This window comes from Mustela nivalis (genome assembly GCF_964662115.1).
Source record: "Mustela nivalis genome assembly, chromosome: 4".
Taxonomy (NCBI): Eukaryota; Metazoa; Chordata; class Mammalia; order Carnivora; family Mustelidae; genus Mustela; species Mustela nivalis.
This window is the reverse complement of record NC_139023.1, coordinates 101,899,404-101,920,284: the sequence shown is the minus strand read 5'-3', so window position 1 is coordinate 101,920,284 and position 20,881 is coordinate 101,899,404. Positions and strand designations below refer to the sequence as shown.

At 39.2% G+C, this 20,881-nt stretch overlaps 1 protein-coding gene across 4 annotated transcripts in view; it reads left to right on the top strand.

The window, feature by feature from the left end:
- Window positions 1-20,881, top strand: part of ARHGEF38 (Rho guanine nucleotide exchange factor 38) — a 151,314-nt gene that overhangs the window by 19,259 nt on the left and 111,174 nt on the right. For all 4 annotated transcript variants that reach the window (XR_014311302.1, XM_082729173.1, XM_082729171.1 and 1 more), the window contains exon 2: window positions 15,970-16,154. Coding sequence is in view for 3 of the 4 variants with exons in the window: in XM_082729173.1 (XP_082585299.1) it covers window positions 15,970-16,154 (185 nt within the window). In the remaining variant the exon portion in view is untranslated. The remainder of the gene's footprint in view (window positions 1-15,969; window positions 16,155-20,881) is intronic.

The following is a 20,881-nucleotide window of genomic DNA, read 5'->3' as shown; positions in this document are numbered from 1 at the left end:
GATTTTAATATATTTAAAGATATCAAAATCCATGATTATTTATTGCTAGTCATCAATAATATCAGCTAGGAACCTTCATCCAAATAAATAAGGATCTAGCATTTTAAAACTAATAACGTGTGTATTTTAGCAGGACGTATATCCTATTTTAGTCATCCCCTTGCTCTTTCAACTTTCCTGAGAAGTACACCATTTTCAGTGAATTTCTCAGAAACTCATTTGCATTGATGATTTAGCTTCAGGGTAAATGGGAAAGAATTAGATTTTTAAAATTCGAGGCTTTATATTATACCAAGCAGCATTCAAGTGTCATATCCCTACCTCATTGGAATTCAGCCTAAGTAATAAGAGTGCATGTTTGGCCTGGTCCTGAACTGACTGTGTTGAAGTCTTTGCCATATTGTGCTTTTTCCCAGAGCAGGTCCAGGGTGAAGGAAGGTAATTTCCTGATGGATGCTCAATCTCCCCTCCCACCCCTGGAACATTTCCAAGAGGGAAAAAAAAAAAAAAAAGGAGGAAAAGCAGGTGCAGCCATTCAGAACCAGATATAGGAAAATGGCAAGTAAATCATGGTCATAAAAATAATGACTGGCATTTTTTGAGAGGTTTCTGTGTGTCAGACACTGAGTTAAGCAATTTGTGTGCTTTATCTCAATTCTTAACAACTTCCCAGCAGCGAGTAGTGGTTAAAGTGTGGGTTTAGGAGCCAGACTGCCTCAGGTTTGAAGCTACTTACTGTGATGTGACCTTGGCCATAACCTCTGTGTGTTTCAGCTTCCTTGTGTGTAAATAAAAGGAAGGGAATTTAAAAATCTACCTTGTAGTCCTTCTGTGAGGATTAAAGAACTAGTACAAGACAAGCTCAGCATTTACTATCAAGTGAGTACTCAAAAGAATGTTAGCCCGCATTACCATTACCATCACTATAGTTGTTACTGTCTTTGTGCAGATAAAGCAATTTCATGAGGCCAAATGACTTGGCCAAGGTCACTCAGGCTCTTGATAGCAGGGTGGGTATCGAACTGTATGTCTGCCAGTCCGGCACCATTCCACCACACATCATGCCATGCACCTTGATTGCAACGTAAGCAGTCAGGTGGTAGAGGACAGGGAGCCCAGGCTTCAGAGCTAAGCACATCTGGTTCAAATCCCAACACCTCTGCATCCTCTGGGAGTCACTGGGTGAATTTCACTTTATATTTGCCATGTTCAATTTAGTCATCTTTAAAATGAGGGGAGGGTCCCATTTTTAGTGTGTGAAGAAAATTATATTTTAATGAATGGGTACATAACAGGTACCCATGGTTGCTCCTATTTTAGGCTATCACAATATATTATAACCAGTATAATTGCAATAATAGTGTATAATGTTTCAACAGCAAAAATAATTTTGAAGAATATATACTTCTATAAACAAAATGTGGTATATACATACTACGGAACAATATTCAGCCTTAAAAAGGAAGGAGATTCTGACATGTGTTACAACACAGATGAATCTTGAAAACATTATGCTGGGGCACCTCAGTGGCTCAGTGGGTTAAGCCTCTGCCTTCAGGTCAGGTCATGATCCCAGGGTCCTGGGATTGAGCCCCACATCAGGCTCTCTGCTCAGCAGGGCGCCTGCTTCCCCCCCCACCCCTCTCTGCCTGCTTCTCTGCCTACTTGTGATCTCTCTCTGTCAAATAAATAAATAAATAAATATTTTTTTAAAAAAGGAAAGAAAGAAAACATTGCACTAAGGGCAATCACCCACTTACATGAGGTATGAAGAGTAGCCAAATTCACAGAAACAAAAAGGAAAATGGTGGCTGCCAGACGCTGGAGGGAGGAGGAAGTAGGGAGTTGGTGTTTAATGGGTGTGCAGCTTCAGTTTGGGAAAATGTGAAAATTCTGGAGATGGATGATGGTGATGGTCACACAACGTGAACGGACTTAATGCCGCCAAATTGGCACTCTTAAAATCGGCTAGCCTGGTAAATTTCATGTTACTTTGCCACAATGAAAAGTAGGGGAAAAAAAATACATCCTTCTGCAAGAGGAATACATTATTATTAAAATCACTAAGAGAAAAAGCACAGTCTTAAGAGCAGCTCCTCTTCTCCAGTCATATTTTTGACGTTTTATGTTAATTCCACTGTAAAGTCACTTAGTCTTTATGTTTTGTAAGAGTGAGAAGGTATGCTCGACTATTTTTATCCACAACATATGTTCCTATTTGAATTGGCAGGTAAGTATTAATCAATGTAGATATTCTAACAATACTGTCAGAGGAGAAATAATATTGTTGTGACACTAAGAGAACATTTTTATTATACATATTACCTTGAAATAACATTTTTGCCAGGAAATTTGATGCGGCGTACATGTGATGCATGAGAAAAGAAGCCCAGCGAAAGTACATTAGTCATGTGAGCCGCACATGATATACAGCTCCACAGCCTGTGAGATACAAGGATATAATTAACTGTGAAGGTCATTCCATCACCAGGATCATATTTGGAACAAAGATGTATTCAGTTATGCTATTTACTCTATTTATACTTCAACTCCTCATTTTTATAAGCTTTCTTTTCTATGTGATTTTTAAAACTCCCATAAGGCCTTTTTTTCTTTTTCTTTTTTCAAAAGAAAGAATGTCTTCTTCTTTTTTTTTTTTAAGTTGCCTTGCATTCCAAACCCAGATCAAAACTATTGTGAATTTTGAAACATGACTTGCTTCTGACATTGAAACATTTTTCCTCTTTTTTTTTTTCTCGATTACTATAATAAATGTTAGATTTGGGGGGAAATTTTGGATATACTCAGAAGGTCTCGTGTATGTGTGTCTGTTCTGTACGCATGTGCTTTCCTGTTTCATGACATCCGTACTTATTGAAGGTCCCTTTTATTCTTACATTTGTTCTGCCTCAATAAAATACCAGCTCTAATTATCACCTTTGTCTCCCACCCTTGAGTTACATCAGACCCTCATGGACAGCAGGAGAAACAGGGGATCTCTGGTCTTTGCTCTAAGCTCCTCCAAGCCCTTGCTTTTTCTCCAGGCCCAATAGTGAATATTTGTCCCATTTCTACTCCTTCTAGAGGCCTCTGAGCTCAAAGTACTGAGATTTCTAAACTCTCATGTAGGATCTTTTTATATGCTGAATGTTTTCATGGGGGTTTGGAGCCAGGAAGTCTCTATAAGGGCTTCTTTTGTATCTTCTTTTTGTATCTTGTCTTCTACTTTCCTGAGATGTTTGGATCCTATTTTTATTTAACTGGAATTCTTAGTGAGATAACATTTTCAGAGAGATTACAACAGTGGCTACATTCCAAATTCTCCTATACTGGAAATCAATGGCCTTTTGTCCTAAAGTAGAAATAACAAGGGGGCCAAGAGCAAAGGCTTTTTCTCTCGGAATTCTTTACACGTTATTGCAACGTCTTCCAGCATCTAATGTTTCACATAAGAAATTTAATTCAAGTCCTAGATTCTTCCTAATGTTTTCATCCGAGAAGTTTGTAAGAGTTTCTCTTTATCCTTGGAATTTAGAAATTTCCCCAGAATATGTTTAGGTATGCTCCTCTTTATATGTTTCCCTTTTGATGTGAAAAGCATCAAAGTTTAACATTTTAGGACTAGAAAATTTTGCCAGGTTCATGGATTACACTTTATATTTGTTTATTTCTCTCTGCCAGTTCAGGTGTCCCTCCTAGAATAATCTTCCATAGCTTGCATGTTTCCCTCTTCATTTCCAATCTGTTCTTTTCTGCATTTCAAGCTTCCATTCGGGACCATTTGCTCTCTGAGCAAGGTATAGCTTTTGGAATTATTTTTAATGAGGATATTTTAGTGGCCAACTAAGATCTTGTTTTTCTGAACTATGTTTATTTTACCATCATTTCTGAGAAACCTTTCCTAGGCTTACAGTTCTAGGGTGTCAGTTTGTTTCTCTTAGCCCTTTGAAGGTATTATTCTACTATCCTCTGGATCTGCCATTGGTGTTGTGAAGGCAGCCGCGAGTGTATTCATTATCCCTTTTTATGAAATGTGTCCTTTTTTACTGCCTGTTCTTAAGATCTTCTATTCATTCTCATTGTATTGAAGTTTCAAACACTATGTCTAGGTGTAATTTTCTAATTTGTTCTATCTTGTTTGGAATTCATTGTAATTTCTGATTCTGAGGATTAATGTCTTTTGAAAATTCGGAAAAGTCCTTAGCAATTAGTACTTCAATTATTGCCTCTCCCTTACATTCTCTTATTACACTCTATGAAACTCCAATTAAGCGTTTGTTAGATGCTCTCATTCAATTCTCAGTGTTCCCTATGCTGTGCTCCCTATATTGTACGTCACATCGCCTCTCTCTGTTACGTTCTCTATAATATCTTTTGCTTGAATTAATTCTGCTTTGTATAATTTACTATTTTACCCTGTCATTGACATTTTGTTCCACTAGTTTTAAAACTTTCATTATGAATTTTAGTTTTCAAAGTTACATTTTACTCTTTTCAAATCTACTTGGTTGGCGCGCCTGAATGTTTCAGATGGTTAAGCATCAGCTTTAGGCTCAGGTCATGATCTCCAGGTCCTGGGATCGAGCCCCAGGGGCCCCCAGGTCAGGGAGATTCTACTTCTTCCCTCTCGCTCTGCCTCTCCCTCTTCTTGTTCTCCTTAGGTCTCTCTCTTTTTCTCAAATGAGTAAATAAAATATTAAAAAAGTAATCCTAAAAAAACTTACTTGGTCATTTTTATAGTTTCCTATTTCTTGCTTAAAATTTCAAACCACTTTTTGTTTCTTTAGACCTATTTAAAAAAATGCATCTCTAATAACTTCAGTATCTCAAGCTTTGTGTGTATGACTGTGCTATTTTCCCCCCCATATCTGACTCATGGTGTCTTGTTTCCTTGTGTGCTTTATTTATTTATTTTTTAAAATTATTATTATTTTTTTTATTTGACAGAGAGAGATCACAAGTAGGCAGAGGCAGGCAGAGAGAGAGAGAGGAGGAAGCAGGCTCCCTGCTGAGCAGAGAGCCCGATGTGGGACTAAATCCCAGGAGCCCGAGATCATGACCTGAGCCGAAGGCAGAGGCTTAACCCACTGAGCCACCCAGGTGCCCTTCCTTGTGTGCTTTAGAATGTATTCTCATGTGAGCTCATATGCCTTGCAAAATATCTGTGGAAATTAAGTGAGACCTAATTGAAGTTCTATTCGAATTCATTGTTTTGTTCTTAATTTTCTTTCTTGTATTTCCCTTTGATTTATGTATTCTCACCTTTTAATTTCTAGATTCTTAAATCATTAATTTATAGTCTTGCTTCTTTTCTTATACATGAATTTAAGACTACATATTTTCTGTAAGTAATGCTTTAGCTACATTACACATGAATGTAATATTTTTCTTATATTTTGAAATAAATATCTTCTATTTATTTTTATGATTTCTTCTATGGCCCATCAGTTACTCAGGAGTTTTTTAAATTTAATTCCAAATCAGATAGGACTTAAATTTTTTCTTGGGTATTTACTTCTAATTCAATTGCATTATTGTAGTCATAATTCTTAAATATTGAGCTTTGAAATTTATGGCCTAGAATATGGTATATCTTCATAAAAGCTGTGTATGTCCTTAAAAATTGTGTACTTCTGAAACAAATAATACATTATATGTTAATTAATTGAACTTAAATTTTGAAAAATTAATCTTAAAATAAAAAGAAAGAGAAATCTCTGATTATTGAGCACACATTTTTTTCTATCCTAAGTGGCCTGTTACTGAAATGTGTTTATAAAACATCATTATTACAGGGTGCCTGGGTGGCTCAGTGGGTTAAAGCCTCTGCCTTCGGCTCGGGTCATGATCCCAGGGTCCTGAGATTGAGTCCTGCATTGGCTCTCTGCTCAGCAGGGAGCCTTCTTCCCCCTCTCTCTCTGCCTGCCTCTCTGCCTGCTTGGGATCTCTGTCTGTCAAATAAATAAATAAAATCTTAAAAAAAAAAAAAAACCCAAACCATCATTATTACAGATGATCTGTCAAATTCTTCTTGCAACTTTTTAACTTTATGCATCACTTTTGAAACCATGTTATATAGTACACACAAAATTAAAATGTTCATGTCAGGAAGAATAATCCATCATTATATAGTGCTTACTTTTACTTTTGCCTTCAAGTTCATTTTGTCAGATATAAAAAGAGCTTCACTGTCTCTCTTTTAATTATTATTGGCTTGTAACCTTTTTTACTTTTAACTTTCAAACTTTTTGTGTGTTTATTTTCTCTTCCTTGTAAACAACACAAAATTGCTTGTTCTTTTTAAACCCAGTTGGGTATGCTTGCCATTTGACTCACTACATTTGTCATATTTTGGTTTTACTATCTTGTATTTGTTCCTCTCTTTCTGTTTTCTCTTTTCTTCTTTTGAATTTTTTTTTCCTTCAAATGACATTTTTGCATCTATAGGTTTTGAAGTTTTACCTGCTGTTTCCATGATTTTAATGGATGACCTTAAATTTTTAACATGCATGCCTAATTGAAAAGCATCTAAATTTTGTCAATACTTTTATCTTTTCTGCAACATTAGGAAGTTTAAATGTTTAAGATGCTTACTAAGCACCACAGTCTCCGCCAAGCTGCCCACGCCTCCAGTTTGCTTCCTGCCTCTCCCACTACCACCCAACCCACCTGCCCATCCCACTTCAGCCCCACTGGCCTCCTTCCTGATCCTTGAATAGGCTGTACACATCCTCCCCACTCGCTGGCTCCTCTGCTGAAAACTACTTACTCAAGATAACTGCTTGACTGTCTCTCATCTTTTAAACCTGCTGGATTTGAGACCTTCCCCACTATCTTGTTTAAAATTGCACACATTTTGGGTGCCTGGGAGGCTCAGTTCCTTAATTGTCTGCTTTGGGCCTAAGTCATGATCTCAGAGCCCTGGGATCAAGTCCACATCTGCTTCCTGCTCAGTGGGGAGTCTGCTTCTCCCTTTCCCTCGGTCTCTGCCTCAAACCCCTGCTCTTTTACTCTGTCTCTCTCAAGTAAATAAATAAAATCTTTAAAAAAATAAAATGAAATTGCACACCTTTTGGCACTTCCTAGGAGACCTCATTGCTTTCCTTTTTCCCATACTGCTTACCACCTTTTGGTACACTAAATAAATTCGTATACTAAATAACCAGAATTTAAGCTCCATGAGGAAAGGGATCTGTTTTTTGATGTTTTATAAACTGCTGTATCCCAGCCCCTAGGACAAGTTGAGGCTCATAATAGGCTCTTAATTATTGTTAAGCATTCAGTGAATCCAAGCCCCAGATTCAGATGAGAGCAGACCGATGTCCCCAAGTTATTGGGGAATTCCACCCATCCTGCCTTTTCTATCACTACCCAGAGCCATCGCTGAGACAGATGATTCCTATTGAGGTCTCTCCCTCTGAGGTAGTAGTTCACCTTCTTCTTTCTTTCTTTTCCTTACCTTTTTCCTTTCTCTTCTGACTTTATGGTGTTTCTCCAGTCAGGCTCCACTGCTGTTCAGAGACCTTGTCCAGTTGCCAGTTCCACACGTCCTGCCTCCTCATCACCCACATACAAGTTCTCATCTTCCTAGTCTACCAGCATCTGTAGATGCCTCCAGGTGGTTTGGTGGTTTTAGCCTCACTGAACTCCCAGGACTACTTAAAGTTTGCTCCTGCCCTCAGAAGATTACTTACACATTTTTGAAGGCTTATCCACTCATTGGGAGTATTTTCAAATGAATTTTAAGTTTAATTTTTAAACAAATTTTTAAATTTAATTTTATTTTAATTTTTTTTTTAAGATTTTATTTATTTATTTGACAGAGAGAAATCACAAGTAGATGGAGAGGCAGGCAGAGAGAGAGAGAGGGAAGCAAGCTCCCCACTGAGCAGAGAGCCCGATGCAGGACTCGATCCCAGGACCCTGAGATCATGACCTGAGCTGAAGGCAGCGGCTTAAGCCACTGAGCCACCCAGGCGCCCTTAAATTTAATTTTAAATGAATCCTTAAGTGTGTTATCTGGCATTTTCCAAAGTCTCTGAATCTCCCTCAGGCAAGCTGGGATTGCCTTTCTGTGGTCTGTGAAAGGCGTGGCCTGCCTTTCTTCCATACATTTATTTCCTCTCTCCACTGGCTTATCTTTAATGTTCATGTCATTGAAAATGTTGTCCAACCCTACATCCACCTTCCCAGTGTGATTTTTCTGGCCCATTCTCAAAACCAACTGAACAAAGGCTAAAAAGTAGATTGAAAGAAGAAGTCCAACAGACAGTCCCATGTTTGTTTCATTAGCGAAGCTTAAGTCATCAGCAAGATTGACGGTCACTTTTCCTGCTGTGGAAAATTTGAATCTACCGCCTTAACCCTGTTGGTTCAGTTACACTTGCAGAACATCCTGAAAAAGCTAAACCAGGAGATGGCAAGATGAAAACAGGAACTTGTAGAGCTTCTTGGTAACCACAAGATGAGAACTGTTCAACCTAACTAAGCTAAGCTTGCTGTACCTGGAGACACTGCTTTGGAAGCTATCCCCAGCAATCTCATTGCTTGCTGCAAGTAGTAAACTCTCCCTTCTTGAAAGCAACTTTGGTCAGGTCTTAGGAGTTAGGCTCCCGGATTGAGGAACTCCTTATATGTTGGGCTATAAAGCTGCTGCGGCACAGGCAGTCTTGAACTGGTAGTGCGGCAAGAATTGCTGAGGAACACTAGAAGGCAGAAGGGGTCTTACAAGCTTGTAGTTCAATGTTCTTAAAAATGTTCCCCAGTCTGAACCCTGGGGAACATGTTCTTTTAGGGATTAGCATATGTGGGGATATTAGTTTCTTGTTGTCGCTGTAACAAAGCATCACAAATTTAATAGCTTAAAATAACACAAATGTATTATCTCACATTTTCTCTCAGTCAAAAGTCCACAGTGGCTGAGTTGAAAGTGCCTTAGAGTCTCACAGGCTAAGACCAAGGAGGTTAGAGCTGCACTCTTTCTAGAGATTTGAGGGCGAAAATTCATTCCTCACTCTTTCAGATTGTTGGTACCTACTCCCTTGCTGGCTATTAGCTTGGCTCTTAGGCCCCTCCTCCATCTTCAAAACCAGCAATGGCAAGTCAAGTCCCTTTCACTTTAACCTCTCTTGCGTTCTCTTCTGCTTTGCTCTTCTGCTTTTAAGAAATAAGGTGATTGGATTGGGTCTACACAGATAATGCAAGATATCTCTCCATCTCAGATTCTTTAAACTTAATCACATTTACAAAATCCCCTTTGCCATGAAAGGTAACCTGTCATTTAAAAGTTCTGAGGATTAGAATGTGGACCTCCCTTGGGGGATCATTATTCTGCCTACTACAATGGGCAAGAATCCAGACTATAGAAACCAGGAGAAAGCGTATCAATAGCAGAAAGCTATATCAGGACCACTAATATCCAGAGATGTTTTCCAAAGCCCAGATATCTCTCCAAGCAGAAGTGCAACAGTAGATTAACAGAGATCCAGAGAGACCAGCAGGGAGATTAACAGAGTCGGATGAATAGTGGGGGCTCAAGTAGGCAGGATTGAGTAGAAGGCCCTTAGTCTAATGGCCATTAGTAGTCTTTCAGGTACCACCCTCAAATTTACGTGCTAGTATGTTTACATTCTCTGGAATGGCAAAGAACTCTGTGGAAGAAGTTCTTGGGCACCAGTCTCATCACCTGCTAAAGCAATCTCTAGGGCTTCACTTTGAAGATGGAAGCAGTTGGCATTTTCAATGCAATTGGCACTCTCAGTCTATTTAGATAAAAGACCACCAGCGGAATATCTTCTTTAGGTTTTTTTTTTTCTTCTATCTCTCCTTATAGATTGACTAGTTGTGGTTTGAGTTCATATCTCATTTGTACAATTGTGTGGAAAGTAGCACGAAATAATCAATACAAGCCAGCATTTTTTATTTTTTACCATTTCCCCTAATTACATGCCTTGGCATGCAGAGATACAGATTTAACAAATATTTTGCTGTTAAATAGTGATGATTACCCACTCTTCAGATTGCAAAATGTCTTCCTAATATCCTTCCTCCCCTATTAGGCGGGTTTCATATTTTAGATTATGTTACTGACAGCACTTGTACTTCCAGATACAAAGATCCCTATCAGATAGGAAGGAACATTCCTAAAAGCAATAGAAAAAATGGAGCTTAGCACCTAGAAATTTACGTATCTCAGAAAAAATGTCTAGGAGGAGAAAGACTCTTCCTTTATTTCCACACCATCATCCACTGTGCAAAGGTGTTAATTCCCATGGTGATCATGCCATGGTCCCAGCTTAGCTACTGCACCCTCAGGACTCACATCCACATGCCAGACAGGAAAAAGAAGGCAACAGCCATGAGGTGTACAAGGTGAAAGAAAAGGTATCCCAACCGAGTTTTCCTTGTCCCAAGTCCTGAGAGCCCCTCTCAGAGATTTCTGCTTACATCTCATTGACCATAAGTGGACCATAGATTGAAAAAGAATCTAAGAAATAAGCATTTTTATTTATTCAGTGTTTAGTTTATGAAAGACAACAGGAGATTACCTGTTGGGCAGGCAAATGGCAGTGCCTGACAAGTATTCTGCTCTTATAAAGAATAAAGATATATGTTCATACATATACTTAAAAAAAGATAGCCACTAAATGCTGACACGGCTGAAAAAGCAATTTGTGAAAGAATATGAATATGAGTCCATTAATACAAAACAGAAACTGAGAAAAAGCAAAACTATCTGCTGTATGTATGCTTGTAATCCAAGGAAATATTTGGGAAAGTTTATGGCCTAAACAGGAATGCAACCAATAATACAGTGAAAATTATATTACAGATAATAAATAGGGATTACATTTGATAATTATAGCAAATATATACAGAATATCTACTATATTAAATATTGCCAGGCACTGCTGAATTGAGCAAACATTAATGCGTTTTATCTTTATAATCATTTTATAAGGTTTTATTAATATTACCCTTAATTTACAGATCAGGAAATTGACACAAAAAGAGTTAAATAACTTGTCCAAAGCCACAGATCTAATAAGTATTAGAGGTGTAGTTTACCTAGAAAATCTAGTCCACAGTCTAGGCACTTAATCCCTGCAATATGTATTATTTTATCATATGAAAAAAACAAACAAAGAATTACCTCTCTAAAAATCCATCCCCAAGTGGTGTCTGGGTGGCTCAGTCCATTAAGCATCTGCCTTCAGCTTGGGTCATGATCCCAGGGTCCTGGGATTGAGCCCTGCATTGGGCTCCCTGCTCAGAGGGAAGTTGGCTTCTCCCTCTCCCTCTTTCTCTGCCCCTCCCCCTGCTCATAATCTCTCTCTCCCTCAAATAAATAAATACAAAAATACAAAAATAAAATCCACCCCAAAACAGCAGTAATAGTAGCAACAACAACAAAGCAGAAAGTGTGTACATGAAGCAAAACTTGGACCATCATTGCAGATTGTCTTCAGACCTCCCCAACGTTGTTCTTCCCTTTGGGTTCCTTTTCATCGCCTTAAAAACCAAGTTTATCCCCATACATACAGCCAATGCAGGGAAGCTGCTCAGGATTCCAAACCCCAGCTTGAGTCTCACTTTCCTCCAAGAGCAGCACCCCTATTTTTTTCTCCACTTCCTCTCCCATCTGAACATGGCTCTCCCCGTACTTCAGAAACATACCTTTTTCTTGACAAGTTGGTAACTATAACAAAATGGGATAGCTGTTTGCCCAAGGTGGTGGAAAAGTTTGAGAATGTAGAGAAATGAAACCTTGCATTCTAATGTCTATAGAAATAATGAATACTTAGGTTGTTTTGAAGATCTCAAGGAGCTTCTACATACAGATGCTCCTTTAATTCAGTCTTCCTGTTGACGTGATGATGGTTTTCATTCCTATTCTATAGATGAGGAATCTGAGTCTCAGTGAGGCTATCTAATTTATCCAGCATGTTCTTGCTGCTCGGAGTGGCAGAGCTGATTATTCTTTCCCCAAACTGCAGCCACCTCCTTTTACATAAACTTCCTCTGTTGAGAATTTCCACAGGTTACCTATGAAATCTGTGGCTCGAATAGTGAAAATTAATGATCACTGCTGGAAAAAGGAAGCTTGAGTGTGAAAGAAATAGAAGATTAGGAAAAGCATGCCATTTACTTGAAACTGTTTGCATGCACCATGGCATATTTTTTTTTTTTTAGATTTTATTTATTTATTTGAGAGAGCGTGTGAGCAGGCGTTGGGTGGGGGCAGGCTCCCTACTGAGCAAGAGCCTGATGTGGGGCTCTATCCCAGGACCTCAGAATCATGATCTGAGTGAAAGGCAGATGCTTAGCCAACTGAGCCACTCAGCTACCCCCGCTTGCCGCCAGTGGCATATTTTGATTAAAACCATCTAGCCTTTGGGCTAGACATAGTCATGTAATTTAAGCTAACTGCTAGAAAATACTCATGTCTAATGAATGAACTCTATTTTTCCTTCTTTCCTAAATACTTAGCTCCTCTGTTCCTTTATCTAGAAAAAAAGGTTATTATAGCTGACTGATTTGGGTGATCTACATTGGTAATAATCATGTGTTACAAATGTTTTATAAAACATAGCATAACTAAAAGATGCAAGTTTAAAAGTAGGGAAGGATCTCATAAAAATAAAACTTGTCCCCACAGTGCATTGTGAAGAGTTTGTTGGTTTAAAAAAGGCAAATATGGAAAGTGTTTAGAGATCGGATCATGAAATGATGCAAGCCATTTGTTTCTGCAGTAAACTTGTGTCAAAAGAGGAAACAAAGGTATCTCATAAGATATGAACTCCAGATTCTCTGAAAAGATGTTCATACCTGAAGGGAGAAGTTTCTAAAAATCAATATCTTGAATGACACTTGATTTCCATCACCGTGACTCCCCTAACTTGGCCCTGAACACGTTGTGGACCTGCATTAGAAAATCTAAGCAGTTTTTAATTGATATATCTGATGTTGGACATTTGAAGTGCAGTAACTGGAGGGGCGCCTGGGAGGCTCAGTGGGTTAAAGCCTCTGCCTTCGGCTCAGATCATGATCCCAGGGTCCTGGGATCAAGCCCCGCATCAGGCTCTCTGCTCAGCAGGGACCCTACTTCCTCCTCTCACTCTGCCAGCCTTTCTGCCTACTTGTGATCTCTGGCTGTCAAATAAATAAATAAAATCTTAAAAAAAAAAAGTGCAATAACTGGAAAATCTGTGAAATAGGTTGAATTGGTACAGTAATTGAGTCCTGGAATTCAGGAGTAAAGGGAACCTGAGAATGGATTTTAGGGAAATTTCTTTGCCAATTCTTTGCAAGAATTCTTTCTCCTGCTAGCCCTCCAAATCATTGACAGATTATTTTATAAGGCACAAAAAGTTTAGAATGTGGAGAAGTAGGTATCAGTCAAAACAGTTTTTCAACAGGGTCCCTTTTATTTTCAAGGCATTAGGTAATAACTGGATACAATCTGAACCGGTTTGTAGGCTCTCTACTAGCAAGGTTTCTTTCTATGAGCTAATTCATATGTCCCAGGAGAAAGGAACCCCCGTCATTCCCCCCCTGCCCTGTTAAAGAGGCTCACAAAGGTCTACTTGTGTATACAACCTGCTCACTGCGTCTCTCCTGCTCAGTGACCTGCCTTCCTCTTTTAGATCCAAAATAATTCATAGGAAAGATGCCTCACTGTAACGTTTCCTTTTGAATTTGGGATGCTAAGAGGCAGATTTCTTCTACTTTCCAACAAAAAATACTAGCAAGCATCCAAAAATTCTCATAACATAACTCAAGATATGAAAGCTGCAGACCTCCTCATGCATTCCTTCTCTTTCCTTGCATAGATTTTTTCTTCTTACAGAACTTAATTAGATTATTTCTTTGGCACCAAATGTCCCCAGCCTTGTAAAACTCTGGGCTCTCAGAGGCCATTTGTCAAATCCATCATCTTTTCTGCTAAAGGAAGAGTAGTTACTGGGCAGAGGATGTGGAAGCGTATTCACTTGCAAGTCAGGATCGCTTAAAGACCCATCTAGGGTACCTGTCAAACTAATGTTGGAAATACCTTCAACCAACATCCACAGATGTTTGATTATGGAGCCTCTGGCTGAATTCCTGGCATGAATGGGCCAAGGAGAGAGAAGTGTTCCTTACTTCTTCTAGGAGCAGTCTCTTTATGTTGAGAATTATGTTGAACCCTCTACTGGAATGATTCTCCAGTTGTTTTAGCCTTGTTCCTGGAGTGAGCCGAGAGAAAATTCTCTCTTTATTTCCGTTTCCATACACTGTGTACTTTTTTTCTTTCCATACAGACCCTTTATAAGACCTTTTGTAAAGCTCTACATTCTCAGGAGGTGGTGTCAGCATCGAAGATATCACGTACTGGTTACTAGAATCACTTTAGTTTTGGGGCATCTGGGTGGCTCAGCGGGTTAAAGCCTCTGCCTTCAGCTCAGGTAGTGATCCCGGAATCCTGGGATCGAGCCCCAAATCAGGGAGTGTGCTTCCTCCTCTCTCTCTCTCTCTCTCTCTCTGCCTGCCTCTCTGCCTACTTGTGATTTCTCTCTGTCAAATAAATAAATAAAATCTTTTTTTTTTTAAAAAAGAATCACTTTAGTTTTAAAGGAAATACTTTTGCAATGGGAGACATTAAGATGAACATGAAATTTGTGATGACTTCAAGCTCAAAGAAAATTTACTTACACACACACGCACACTGCCGTACTATCCATCACTGCTCTGACTTCATCTGTGACCTCGTTTGGGGCTTCCAAAATTTTCCATTGCTGTGGGATGCTCATTCTTGAAGACATTTAGCTTTCTCATATTATAACTCTGGCTCTACGTGAGCCTTCCCATTTATCTCAATATCTCCTATGCACAGTGAATTTTTAAAAAGATTTTATTTATTTATTTGACACTCAGAGATAACAAGTAGGCAGAGAGGCAGGCAGAGAGAGAGGAAGAAGCAGGCTCCCTGCCGAGCAGAGAGCCCCATGTGGGGCTCGATCCCAGGGCCCTGAGATCATGACCTGAGCCAAAGGCAGAGGCTTTAACCCACTGAACCACCCAGGCGCCCCTGCACAGTGAATTTTTTTATTGAAATTTTCCATTTGGCAGTTCAAGAATTTTGAAATAACAAGATACACCTGATATTGAAGATGGGCTGTGAAAAATCCTAGTTGACCTGTATTCAGTCTACCACTCCCTCACTCCTCATTCCATGTCATTGAGGTTTGCATATTACTAAGAATGAAAGGCAATTTTCTTAACTTAAATTAATTAACCAACATACAGTACATCATTAGTTTCCGATGTAGTGTTCAGTGATTCATCAGCTGTGTGCTCATCACATCACGTGCCCTCCTTCATGCCCGTCACCCGGCTACCCCAACCCTCCACCCATCTCCCTTCCAGCAACCCTCCGTTTGTTTCCTAGAGTTAACAGTCTCTCATGGTTTTTCTCCCTCTACTTCCCTTTCAGTTTTCCCTCCCTTCTCCTATGACTCTCTGTGCTGTTTCTTATATTCCACATATGAATGAAGAGGGACAATTATTTTTAATAATAGGGGCAAAATGGGAAGGCGTTCCACTTACTAATTAAAAATCATCCCTTGATTCAAAAGCAAATGTATCCAGAAGAAATTCTGAACTGATTTTAATACATTTTTTTATCTCCAGCCTGAAGACAAGATTTATAGCTTAATATAGTAACAAAGGGATATTTTAAAGACAAGCCATGACAGTCAAGTGTCATTCAGCTGACTAGTCAGAAGTATCTCTTCTCTCATCCCTTGTTGCTCATAGTTTCATAGGATTCCAACCTTAGGGCAAACTACTACACACTTCTTCCTAAGAATATTCTCTGAAGACACTTTGTGCCTTTTTCCTTGCTAAAAGCAATCCAACAGTGTTTGTAATGATGAAGGAAGAAACTTCAGCAGAATGTCTCACTTGTACATACATGTTTTTATTTAACAGAAAAGATGACTCCCCAGGCTGGGGCTTCTGCCACTGAGACCCTAACTCAGGAGGAGCACCAGGTGCAGAGAATGATGGCAAAGCGTTTGAAAATCATTAAGGAGCTGATACAGACGGAAAAAGACTACCTCAATGATCTCGAGTTGTGCATTAGGGAAGTGGTTCAGCCCTTGAGAAATAAACAGGTAAATGCAACTTGGAGGGGCCCCCCCAACCATATCCTAAATATCACCAGCACCATGAAATCAGATCATCCAAGTATAGTATCTGCCACAGCGAGGGTGGAGGGATGGGCCCTTTTCCTTGAGGCCTGGGCTTGGGGTGGTGGAAAGTAGCATCGGATTCATATTTCCTGTGTCAGCAGAGGGACACCCAGAGTCCCTCCATCTGGCCAAGAAAACTGGATTCCAAAATATGGGGAGAAGGAAGTTCACAGTTTCTGCCTCTTTGAAATTTCTATGTGTTCTTTTCTGGATTCTTACCTGTTGTGAGCAACAGGTTTTCAGCAGTTTAAGAACAAGGCACTTAATTTGATTCAAAGATGATCAAGGATTTGGAAGAAAAAAAAAATATGTGTTTCCCCCCTACATTGAGAGCTCAATTAAACTTCAGCTGAGTAAAATTCAACATAGAAATTAACCTGAATGTAAGGTAATACTTGAAGTGTTCATAAGTTAATCATTCTCCTCCTTTTTAATCAAGGCCTTTTTGGAGAATTTCTTGTAAGGAATTAGAGTACAGGTACAAGAATATTCGATTCACATATATGTGCATGTATTAAGTACCTGATATTGTAACTGGCACTGTTCCCAGCTCTGGGGTTACAGCTCAGTATAAGACAAAGTCCTGCCCTTATGGGGTTAACTTTCTAGTGGGAGAGGGGAAGAGTCAGGTGACAACTAACAAGTTAATAAACAAATATAAATTAAAACATATTAGATGGTGGTAAGTATAATGGAGAAAACCAAAGTGGAGACAAGGGATGGAGCATGGGCTCAGAGGGGTAAGGTTTCTATTTCAAATATGGTAGTAAATGCGAACCCTTCCAAAGGGGGACATGACAGCCAAGAACTGAAAGGGCTAGAAGGTGTTCCAGGCTGAGGGGAGAGTAAGAGCGACAACCCTGAGGAGGGATAACCTAATCACCAGGGTGGTAAACAGTCCTCATATGCAATTGAAACAATATACAAAAGCACAGACTTGGAAGTAAAGTTGATCAGAATCCCCCTGCTTAAAGATAATCACCGTTCACATGGTTGGGAAGCATCCTTGCAGGCATCAGTTGGGACATTTACATACACATACACACACCCATGCCCACACACCCACATATATTTTCAACATATATTTTTACATAAATGTAACCAAAACTACACAGGTTATTTTATAACATATTCGTTTCATTCAGTAATCCGTTGGATGTGTCTTTTCGTGACTACTGACAATTACAAATGTTTTGCTACTGTTATTGATGCTGAGACACTCTTTTATGATTTGGATTTTGTCACCTCATCTCCTTAGAATAAATTCCTAGAAGTGGAATTGCTGATTAATATGTATACATATTAGGGATTTTGATAGAAATTTACCAGCTGACAACCAAAAAGTCAATACCGTTCTAATTTTCATTCTCATTAACAGTGTCTGAGAAGTCAAAATACCTTTTTATATATTCATTAGCCATTTATTTTCTCTTCAATCCCTATTCATATTCACATCTCTTGCCCTTTTTAAAAAAAATATAGGTTTGTCTTTTTCTTATTATTTTACAAAACCTCTTTATATATTAGGGATATTCTTTTTCATCCCACATGTTACATTTTCTCAGTTTTTCTTTTGCCTTCTAATAAGATAAAAACACAGAGGGAGGCAAACCATAAGAGATTCTTAACTATAGGGAACAAACTAAGGAGTGCTGGAGGGGAGGGGCGTAGGAGGATGGGGCAACTGGGTGATGGGCATCAATGAGGGCACTGGGTGTTATACGCAAGTGACAAATCACTTAACTTACCACTGAAATTAGTAATACACTATATGTTAACTAAACTGGATTTAAATTTAAATTTTTTTAAATAACCTTGTTTAAAGTTAAAAAGTTAATCCTGTTTAAGGTTTATTCATTTGATTTTGCTATGTTTAAGTGAACAAATATATTTAACTTTATGGATTCTGAGTTTGGCATCTTAATACATACCGCATGATTAGAAAAATATTGTTAGCTAGTTGTCACAACTTCAATTATTACATCCTTCCCCCAGGACTTAACAACATCCAGAAGCAGAGTTTATGTACTTATCACAAGTCTCTTCTAAGAAATACTAGAAAAAGTACCTGGCCCTACAAGTTAGGGAAAACCAGTATAGATCAAGGTGACCTTAATTATAAAAGTTGGGTTTGGTTTTGGTTTAAGATAATATATAAAGAAAAGTGGCAAAGCAGACTTGGGAATTTTTCCTTCATATGAGGTCACATTTAGTTTTACTTTCTCATGACTTTCAACAGGTACTTAACTATTGATCAAGTCTTATTCCAAAGGCTTCCTTGGTATTCTTACTTAATCCTCTCACAGTTCTCAAGTTGGAAGGTAACTGACCACTTTCCGAGTCTGGAGATTTCTTATTCATCCTTTAAGGTTAGGAATAACATTAATGATCATGATAGAAAGTTGCTCTCTGGTTTTATTGCTAAATATATAAAAATATTTTTGGTGTTTTTCATTTAATATAAACTAGTTGTGTCTGATGTAGCCTTTGTTCTGGGCAGATATTTATGGTTATTAATAAAATGTTTACATACTTATGAAAATATTAATATTAAGTGCACATAACATCAAACTCCAGACTCAACAACAACCTACCCGCTTTTATGGTGAGGTTTTACTAGTCACTCCTATTCTCTGAAAAATTTAGACCTTCGTCCAGCTTTCCATACCTTCTCCCTCTCTCCAGCTCCTAAATCAATGTCCGGTGATTTCTCTAATCAGGCAAATGGCCCACACAATCGCCAGGCCTCTCCACCTGTTCCTTGACTTGCTCTTATCCTGAGATCTTTCCTTCAACCACCCCTTCTGAGCCCCTCATTCCAGGCACCATTCCCTAGAGCTGTCGTTCTGTTTCTTCACCCCCCTCAAAATCAAAATTTCAGGCTTACCATTCTCTAACCTTCATGTCCTGTCTTCTAGCCCACTCCCACTGCTTCCCTCTCCCTGACAAGTTTTGGATGCCACAAGAGCTAAAGTCCTTTCTCATCATTTCATTGGGAAAATAGACACAATACGAAGATTGTGCACTCTCTCAACACCACACCTATCAACTTACCTGCATTTCTACCCATGTCAGCTGGCAAGTTGTTTGCTTCTAATTAAGGACAACTTCTCTACTAATGCCATGGACTCTATCCCCTCAGGCTTCCTCAAGGATTTCACTTCTGCCAGTGTCCTTTCTTCTTCCTGTATGTTGATTTTACCCTCCCTAGTGGATCAATCCATCACCATTACCTGCTATCTTAAAAAAGCAAAAACTCTCTCTTGACTCTAAAAGAATTATCTAGGGGAGCCTAGGTGACCCAGGTCATGATCTCAGGGTCCCGGGATCGAGAGCCCTGCCCCATGTTGGGCTTCCTGCTCGGCGGGAAGCCTGCTTCTCCCTTTCCCACTCCCAGTCCCCCTCGTGTTCTCTCTCTTGCTGTCTCTCATTCTGTCAAATAAATAAACAAAATCTTAAAAAAAAAACCCTCTGCATTTAAAAGAATTGTCTGTATTCTCTTTCCCTTTTTAAGTTGTATGTGAAATACATAATATGTATAAAACCATATGTGACTAAGACATTTCAAAACAAGCACAATTTACCGAAAGTCTGTATTTGTGGTGAATTAATGATCAATATTTAAAAAGACAATATGGGGCACCTGGGTGTCTTAATCAGTTAAGCACCTGACTTTTGATTCCTGCCTGGGTCATGGTCTCAGGTCATGAGATGAAGCTTCGTGTTCGTTCCGTGCATGGAACCAGCTTAAGATTCTCTCTCGCCCTCTGCCCCTCCCAGACATCGTGCCTGCTTTCTTTTTTTTTTTTTTTAAAGATTTTATTTATTTTATTTGACAGACAGAGATCACAAGTAGGCAGAGAGGCAGAGAGAGAGGAGGAAGCAGGCTCCCCGCGGAGCAGCGACCCGATGCGGGGCTCGATCCCAGGACTCTGGGATCATGACGCGAGCCTTTAACCCACTGAGCCACCCAGGCGCCCCATCGTGCCTGCTTTCTAAAGAGCACTTTTTAAAAATCAAATGGAATAAGACGTTTATTCAGTCTGCCAATGTTCTCAATTTTAAACTGTTTACCACACCGGTGAGTTAAACTGGCCCCACCATCATACATGTCGTTGTTGAGCTATAATCTCATACATGCACTCTGATCATTGTTTGTGTTTTTGCTTTGTTTTTCTTATTTTTGCTTACTGTGTAACTTTTTTTTTTTTAATTTATTTATTTGACAGGCAGAGACCACAAGCAGGCAGAGAGGCAGGCAGAGGGAGAGGGAGAAGCAGGCTTCCCGCTGAGCAGAGAGCCCGACGTGGGGCTCGATTCCAGGACCCTGGGATCATGACCCGAGCCAAAGGCAGAGGCTTTAACCCACTGAGCCACCCAGGCGCCCCTACTGTGTAACTCTAAAGAACAATTTTCAGAATTAGTCTTTCAGACTATGTAAAATAAAATATTTCCTTCATGATGATATCTAGTTTAGCTGGCATGTTTAACTTCTACTCTCAATACTTTGAATTACTGTTTTCTCACTTCTAACTCCTATTTCCCTTGTTATTCTATTTAGATGGTTTATAGCTTGTTGATTTTCCACAACTGGCACTTCTCTTTGCTTAGATTTTTCGGTGCTCTCTGTCTGCCTCCTTGTGGAATTT